Genomic DNA, 9,011 nt, shown 5'->3' with positions numbered 1-9,011 from the left:
TTCAAATTTTCGAGTCCATCTAAAAAAGCAAAGTCTCAACAGTACCAAGACCTTTGTAGAGCTCTCTTTCATCAAATGGCCGGATGATAAGCTTCTTTTGACTTGCATCGGGCATCGCATTTAAATTTAAAGTCCTTGTTCTTGATCAAAATCTTTTTGGTCCTGATGTTCCGCGTACGCATGCCCTCCGCCTTCGGGCAACATACGAGGAATTTCAGGTCCTTGAGCAACTTGAGCAGAGCATTGTGTCCTAGACCACATGTCCTGCGCCATAATACATTATTTCTCTCGCCAGCCTTCTCGGAGTAAGACTCGGTGCATCCGAGGACCTTTCCAAGATTTCCATATACATCCTTTGCTTCGAATCAATGAAACGAACAAGCTTGAGTACTTCGGCGGGGTCGCAGGGTTGTGCCCGTATCTCCCACGCCCATCCTTGGCGTCCATCAATCTTATCGGCGACTCCTCCATCCTGCCCAAATGTCCGTGATTCCTCCCGTCAGCACCAGGAGTTCTGTCGCATCGTCACTACTGGTGTTTGCATCATTCACTGTGTAACGGAGTGTATCGTTACATGAAAGTAACACTTAAGGTTGTTAATTATTATATTATCTAATAGTTCAATAATATTTGGAATATATTATTTTATATAGTAATGCTCGGAAATCTTATCCATAAATAGGTATAAGCCTTTATATATCCCACAGACTAATCAGCTGTAAACGTAAACAAATAGAGAGAGACAGATAAGATTTCAATTGCATGTTTAGTATTAGTTTATAATTAAGTTAGCATTAACAGATAAAAAAGGAAAGAAACTTAATTATATTAATACAGTTTTCATTTAACCCTCTTTAAGGTAGTTATCTCAAAGAGTAGTCTTCCTCTGCACGTACTAGTTTACGTGAAGTAACGTAAGGCACCACTCGCAACTGAAGCAGTTCAAGTGGACTTGTACTGAAGCAGTACAAGTCGTAGTACCTCGTTACACCTGGTAGCACTTTGTAGTCCGTCCAAGGACCACATTTAAAGGCACGTCACATCATCGACGAGAAAATGCAAGTCACATTCGCTCTATCAAATTTGGCAGGTCGTGCCAAAACTTGGGCATTGGGCCTTTAGTTGCGCGACCCATACGTCTTTGGGTCGCTAGAGGCTTTTAAAACGCGACTGAAACAGACGTTTCAACCGCCTAGGGCTGAGTTCAGAGCTCGTTCAGAGCTTCTGAAACTCAAGCAAGGCAAGCGTGATATTCACGCTTATACCCAACACATACGACTCTTAGCGAGTTGTATTACAAATAATCCAGTTCATGAACACACGTTGATTACGGTGTTCATGCAACTGGATACGCTTGAAGAAGCAATATCCGTTGCTTAACATGAGGACTTTAGCTTGAGAGAAGATCAAGCTAGTTTTTCATCATAACGTCCTCCAAGACGACACGAGCTAGGACGTCCGGAACCCATGGACCTCTCTAACGTCGAAAGCGAGAGACCTCGCTTTTCGAGCAATAAGCGATAGCATAAATGCCATCGCTGCCAATAATTAGGACACTACGCTCATGAGTGTAGTGCCCCATGCCAGTACCGAAATGTACTGAACGTAATTTTGGACCGAATGCTAAAAAGGGCAACGGTCGCGGGTCAGACGTTGTTGCGAAATCGCAACAGCGAGGCGGACCGCCAAAAAACGGTCGCGGTCAGTAGGGGCGCAACGCTCTACTGATCCAGCAACCTCAAGAGAATTTGCAAATCTCTTGACTAAAGTTGCTCCAGACACACAATCATTATGTGTCTCTGCTTTTCCATTTTTGCCAGAGTTCCGTCACTGACGCCATCGAATCAGCCATAGAATCCTGTACGAATAGACCACCGCTTCACTGGCCACCAGAAAATCACCTGCTGACTCGCTTTTATTTTTTATTTTTCTCAAGGCGACCGGTCCGCACTGCAGAGATGTCAATCCCCTCATTAGTGAGGGCATTATAGCTCTCAATTAATACTATAGTTTAAAGGTCAAAAATAGCCTTAGCGCTAATACTGAGTTTGTCCTCTTCAATGTTGATCAAATCAACATTAATAATTTCGCATTGACGTTAGTGCTAATGCGGGATGAGCAAGAGCTAGAATGTTTTTGCTCGGGCGAGTTACCCCGCTCTTGAATAAGAGTCACTCTTAATCAAGGTGGGTATACGTACATGGCGTTAGCCGTTCACGAAAAACAGTGTATCCTTCGTAGAAGCATGCGCTAAATTGTTGATGGCAAATTCTACCATCGGCAAGAACACGCTTTCACTCGTAAAAGAGTGGACGTATCCGCGAAGCATCTCTTCGGGGACACGGTTTGCGCGCTCCGTCTGACCATCTCTTTCAAAATGATGATCAATAGTTGACATTTTCAACTGCGTTCCAAGTGATTTAAACACATTTTGCAAAATTTCTGCTGTGAATCTAGGTTCTCGATCTTAGACCAGTTAATGGGGTAACCATGGAGTCGAAATATCGTTTCAACAGAGACACGAGCACAGCCTTTGGCTGTGATCGACTCCAAAACTGCAGCAGGATGTACCACTTTGCTAAGAAAATAAAAAAACGAGAATACCATTCTTCCTTTGTACGTCGTCGGGAAATCCGAGGACGAGTTCCATAGATACAGACTGCCAACACTCTGCCGGAATAAACAGAGGTTGTAACAGAGCACGGAATGAAGCACTGGTCTTCACCTGTTTACAAACTTCGAAAGCACGTATGGGCTTGCGGACGAACTCATACCAGCGTGGCCAGTAGAAGTCGCGACTTACCGTAAGATAAGTCTTCTCACGTCCACGGTGACCACTTATTGGTGCATCGTGGTACTCATACATGGTGGGTAACGGCAAATCAGTATGGATAGGGATAACGACACGAAGTGTTTCCCGAGCAATGGCTGTATAATACAATAAACCATTGTGTGTTGTATATCGATCTGTTGAAGATCGATACAATTTCGATAATCCTTTTAAGGATTGTTAGGATAAATTTCTAAGGCAATTCATCAACTCTTTAAGAGCTTATCGTCTTGATATGCTCCTTTAACATCGTGAAGTAGTGTTGACGACGGAACACTTTTGTTGCAACAGTGGCCTAATGATCACTGTTGATTTGCGCAGCCACTCAAAATCGGGCCGGCGCGAAAGACCATCAGCGACGACATTAAGTCATCCTGGCTTATACACCACGGAGAAATAATAGTCCGCCAAGAAAGAATACCATCTCGCCATTCTTTTGAAGATTTGTGGACTGTTCACGGCCGTGCGAAAGACACATGGTCCGTGTATACAAGAAACGGTCCATCCCGCAAGAGATAGACCCTAAACTTAGCCAGTGCATATTTCATGGCAAGGCGTTTTCTGTAATGCACTGGATAATTGCATTCAGCTGGTTGAAGCTGACGCGATTAATAGCTGGCAACGCGCTCTTCCCCGTCTGTGTCGTATGGCATTAACGCCGAGCCGATTGCGAAATCGCTAACGTCACAGACCACATGGAATGGTCCGAGTTGATTTGCAATCGCCAAGACGAGCGATTGCACCAAGCTTTGTTTGATACCTTCAAACGAACGCTGACAATCAGCGTTCTCGTCTTTTTTTTCAAGAGACGAGACAGATGAACTGTCATCTCGGCATAATTGCGTGAGTACTTATGCAAGTACGCCGCTTGCCCAAGAAACTTTCTAAGTCCCTTTACAGCGACTGGAATTGGCCAGTCGGTAGTTGCCTTGATCTTTTCGGGATCAAGGCGCACGCTGTGTTTACCGACGATGCACCCAAGAAGTGGCATTTCGCTTGCAGCGAATAAACACTTAAGCTTACGCATAAGTGTAAGAGCCTTTCGGATGTGGGTACAATGTACTTCAACATTCTCCTTTCCGTTCATGACTCTGCTATGAACAAATAGGTCATTAAATAGCTCGGCGCAAAATCCCGCACCGATTTTAATAGATTGGTTAACCATCTGTTAAACGTAGCAAGGGCATTACTTAGTCCCTGTGGCATGACTAGCCACTCCCATATCATGCCGCTTGGGGGGGGCTTGCTGCTGTGAACGGAATATCCTGTTCACGCAGAAGGATCTGATAGGATCCATCCATCACATCCATAGACGAAAAGATAGTACTCTTTCACATACCATCAATAATTACGTCTTTTCGTGGTATCGGCGTACGAGGCGGTACGATTGCATGCACAATCTGCCACCCTCTTGTTGATCTACGCAAACAGAAGGTCGAAGAGATATGTGGGGAAGTTGATTCGCTTACATGGCCTGCTTCTTAGCGTTTGGCATATAATTTGTCGATCGTTATACCTGCTTAGGAGGTAATGGCGATTGCTTCATGACAGAGTATTTCGAACCTGGAATTAGGTCGATTTCATGTCGAGTGCCAGTATTCTTAGGCAATTCGCACAGTACTGATTCAGAGAAGACATACTTGAATTCTTTTAATCTTTCAATAAAGGGTATGTATTCAAAATCCTTACAGGATTGGGATGTAAAGCGTTCAATCCGAGTCTTCTCGTCGAGGACACTTCCGTCCATCGATGAGCTGCTGAGAATTCGTTCGTTCTCAGATAATTTTATTGCCGGCCGAATATCGGCCACGTATTTGTCATCTGCGACAAGTACGCAGATCCGCTTGACTTTGCCACTACGCAGATCACGCTAGAACGGTTTCGGTTCTGGCGTTGGCAATTGAGTCATCTCCGAAGTTAACTTTGGAGGCGCTGTTAGATGAAGTGTTTAAGCGCCTACACTTGATCCATTGTTTACTAAGACATCTATTGTCAAAGTTTCCTTTTTGCAACTTATTTCCAAGGTACCCAGAGACCTTTGACCACAGGTTTACGGGAACTTATTCCCGCAGATTCTTGAGGACTTTACCATCAAGTTTAGTTAAAGAAGTATCCTCCTCAACTGCTTCTAGCTGTGGTTGCGCTATCACAACGAGATCTTACACTATCGACCCTCCAGTCGATCTAGGACTTTGGCACTGTCTTTTATAGACTGGTGCTTTAACCTTTTTTAGATGTTGCTTTTTAAGCAAGGATCCTTGTTTCGTACCACTCAACTTATTCGAGTGGTCGAATTTCGATGCTGCCTGTGTTTGTGTAGAGCCGTCGGGATCTAACTCCACAACCTGTTTGGTATTCACACTGATGTCTTGTGCAGTCATGCTAACGACCGACCACAAGTGCGGCCATCCTACTCACTTGTAGGACACCCACAAGCTTGTGGACGCTCCAAGGCGTTCATCAGCTGACCATCTGATGAACAAGAGACAGGCATCGTCGCGGCTTGACGCTGCCAATTTATACATGGCTCGTGCTTTCTGAGCCATGGTGATTCATAGATGCCATCAAATTTGTCATCCAATCTAGTACGATAGAATCATCATCGTAGTGTTTACCCTTTAACGTATATATTGGCTACCAATTACACGTTTCTTTACTGTTATAGATGCGCCTGTTGCTAGGCAGGATACGCATTCAATAAATTTGAGTCTGCGATCTTCTAGCGATTGGCGTCGAATAATATAGTTACGCCCCACAGTCGACGGAGGACTTAAGTGGCAACTTTTTGACACTTTTGTTTTCAAGATGATGAGGTTAATCTCATCCCTTGAGGCAGTTAGACACAATGATTGTGTGCGAGGAGCAACTTTCGTCGGAAGGCCTGCAATTTCTTTTGACGTTGCTGGATCAGTAGGGCGCTTCGCACCTACACACCCTACCGTTTTTTTTCGATTCGCCTCGCCGTTGCTATTTCGCAACAGCGTAGGATCCGCGTCCTCCGCTGGAGGTCCGTCTTTTCTCCCAGTGTTTTAGATTCTGGCCGTGGGGCACTATACTCATAGGCGTAGTGGACCGTCCTTTGACAACTATTACATTTCTGTAACCGTCAAACCTTGAAAAGCGAGGTTTCTTGCACTTTTATTACGTCATATCCATGGGTTTTAGATCTCAGTTTTCTTTTCTTTTTCCTTGTCGTCTCGGTAGACGATATGAATTCGAGTGGACGAAAGCCTGTTTCAGCTGAATTCCTCCTGTTCCGCTATAGAGATCGCTTGGTCAAGCGTCTCTAATTTGAGCCGAATAGATGGGTCTTAACAGGGCCGTCTGCCAAATTTTGATAAACACAGTCGCCTGTGTTTGTTCATCTATTGGATGACTGATACAACTGACCAGGTACCGTGTATGTTGGGCATAAGCGTGAATGTCACGCTTGCCCTTCTTTTAATCTAGGAGCTCGGCTCGAGCCCTGAATTCGGCACGTGGTGGCTCATATGTTTTTCTGAGCCGGGTCTTAGAGACCTTATACGACCCAAGCCTAATAAGTCGTGAAGCTAAGCCCCAAGGTCCAAGATTTGGCACGTCCAGCTAAGTTGGACATGCCAAATTTTACTTTCGTCGCATCATCACTGATGCGACGAGTTTCTATGGCGTTTGACTCGACGAACCATCTCAAAAGAGAGCTGCCTTAAACTTAGAGATTTCGGTCTGTAAGCTTTCAAGTCGACGCGGAAGCGTCGACCCTTTATTAGCATATACATGCTGCTGTCGCAACATTTCCAATTGTATAGTACCCAGTTCTATCAACACCTCCTCGTGTTGAAAGCCTTACTGGTGAAGCAAGACTACTTTTCTCGGGCCGCGTCGACTTCGTGTTGCATGTAATCAGCTATGGCCGCTTGCTGTTCATCCCTTCATAGGGTGTACAGCATGGCGCCAACGGCTGATCATCCTACGACTGAATTCATTCGTTGGATCGCTTTCCATTCAAGGTCAATCAAATGGGTAAGCCCTTCACGCGTGTCGTGATAGCTTTCTTAAGGGGCTGGAAAAGCTCCGTCACTCTTCATCGAACATGTCCATGTTGGATGGAACGATCGTAGGTTGTAGAACGGACTACGGAGTGCTACCAGGTGTACCGTGCACCATTCACTAGTACTTATAAATACTACTTCAGCTTAAACTGATAACAGTGAATGCGAGGTGCCTAGAAACTTCGGGTACACAAGAGTTCAGAGGAAAGTTCTATTGAGCTAAGGGTCTTTAGCTTAAAGGTCTAGACTAAGGCTTTTGAATAGAGAAAAGTTACACTGTATTTTTATTTAGTGTCCTACGTAACGACTTCTATCTTTAACTGAACCTATTATATTAATAACTACCTGAGAATGGCGCCTCCTTGCGCGCCGCAAATCGTGTCTTATAACGATTGGCGGGGTGATTTAGACTTAAATTAACCAATCACTAAAGCTAATGTCTTATTGCAGCAATATTACCCAATTTGGTAATATTGAAATTATTTAAGTCAAAATTAATATATAATAATTTTACTCTTCTTTATTAATTTCCTTTCATAGGAAATAATATTAATCATATGCATTATAGGAAATAATATTTATGTAACGGTACACCCCCATACACTTTCGCCCTCTCGATATGGCTGTTCTATTGGTTGATGTATTAATTAAAATTCTCGGCCAATGACTCTAAACCCCCTCTCATTTAGTATCCCTCCCCTTTTAATCGTACAAGAGCGGTTCCAACCTCATAGGAAAAACTGTTTAAAATTGACAATTGCTACTACAAATTATAAACGCAACAGATGACAATTAAGTCTTCGACTAAATAGGTGTGCCGGCATTTTGTGCAATTTCGTATTTTGCATGGCGAAAAAAGGGCTCAGGACTTGGTGGTGCGATGCCCTTGGTCATCTTTCCCTTAGAATTTGATACAAAGCTTTCTACCAATGTCCCTAGCTCAGTGGTTCAAACGCTTGAGCCCAAGACAAGACTGGACCGTGACAACACCTTGAAGCTGACATGCTTTAATGACGAGCTGCCCTATAATGGTCGGCGATTTAGTATAATTGCACATACAACGTCATCCCAGACGCGCACATCGTATTTCCACCATCATAGCTTCTTTTATTCTTACAATATATTCATTTTAAACAATGCGATTCGATGTCTAACGTCAGCTCCTTTTGCCGGTCCGTATCGGTCCTAGGGTTCGCACTTCTTCGCGGTGTTTTGCAAGTAGCGTCGATACTCAAACGTGCTTTGACAATCGCGGCTACAGAACGCACTTGTATCGGCAGCAATAGCAAGCGGGCGAAAAAAAAGCCGCCTACAATTGCGACACATTACTTGTGCGGTCTTGCGCTGAGCTTGAGTCCGAAACAAAGACGCGTCGGTAGGTGTCCACTCTGCTTGATCAATTCCCTTCTGCCGCGCCCGACACTGCTGCTTTCGTTGCCACTGGGCTCTAGCTCCGAACTCTTCTAGCTCCTTCAGCACCTGCACGCGCTGCCAGTCGCACTTGTAGCAGCTGCGAGTAAACTTCGTTTGAATCTCATCAATTGGTGTGGTCCTCCTATCTGTAGGCCACGTATCTGCTCGTGGTCGGAGATGTAATCGCACAAACCTCCACGCTCGTGCATAAATGCTGCGGCTTGCTTGCGACTTGTGCTTTGGCGAATTCCTGGGACTGGCACAGTTCTTTGTGCACATCGTAGCCGCCGACTTGCGTGAAGAGTTCCAAGCAGAATCAGAGGGTACTCGCATCAAGTGATTCTTAAACACTCTGAGCAGTTGTTGCTTTTGTTTGGGTATTTGTGTTGTGAGAGAACATTTGCAAGTTTCATTCGGACGTACGCTCGCTTGATGACTGATCTGATAACTTCATTGTTTGACAGATTTTGAGCGAAATTCTGACGGGACGAGGTGCAAACATTCCTTTATAAGAAATAAAAAAGTGTGGCGTTAAACTATAAGTCGCTTTTCGCTTCAACTTTCGTAATCTCTGCGACAAGAATGATTGCATCAGTTACAAGCATAGGATTTCTGGTAGAAAAAAACAGCCTATTAGCCAGTCTTTGCGCTGACGGATCGACGTGGCTTCCCACTCTTTTAACAAATTAATGTGTGACTTGCGGATTGTTGCATTATCATTAGTATCATTAATGTGA

General features: G+C 44.4%; 1 protein-coding gene across 1 annotated transcript; it reads right to left on the bottom strand.

The window, feature by feature from the left end:
* Positions 1 to 8,046: 8,046 nt before the first annotated feature.
* CCR75_002616 (uncharacterized protein) lies at positions 8,047 to 8,553 on the bottom strand (the record flags this gene model as incomplete). Its single annotated transcript, XM_067960713.1, has 1 exon — positions 8,047 to 8,553. The coding sequence occupies one exon, from the start codon at positions 8,551 to 8,553 to the stop codon at positions 8,047 to 8,049; it is 507 nt and encodes a 168-aa protein (XP_067823199.1).
* Between the last annotated feature and the right edge of the window lie 458 nt (positions 8,554 to 9,011).

Source organism: Bremia lactucae, linkage group LG8 (assembly GCF_004359215.1).
Source record: "Bremia lactucae strain SF5 linkage group LG8, whole genome shotgun sequence".
NCBI lineage: Eukaryota > Oomycota > Peronosporomycetes > Peronosporales > Peronosporaceae > Bremia > Bremia lactucae.
This window is presented reverse-complemented; position numbering and strand designations above follow the sequence as displayed.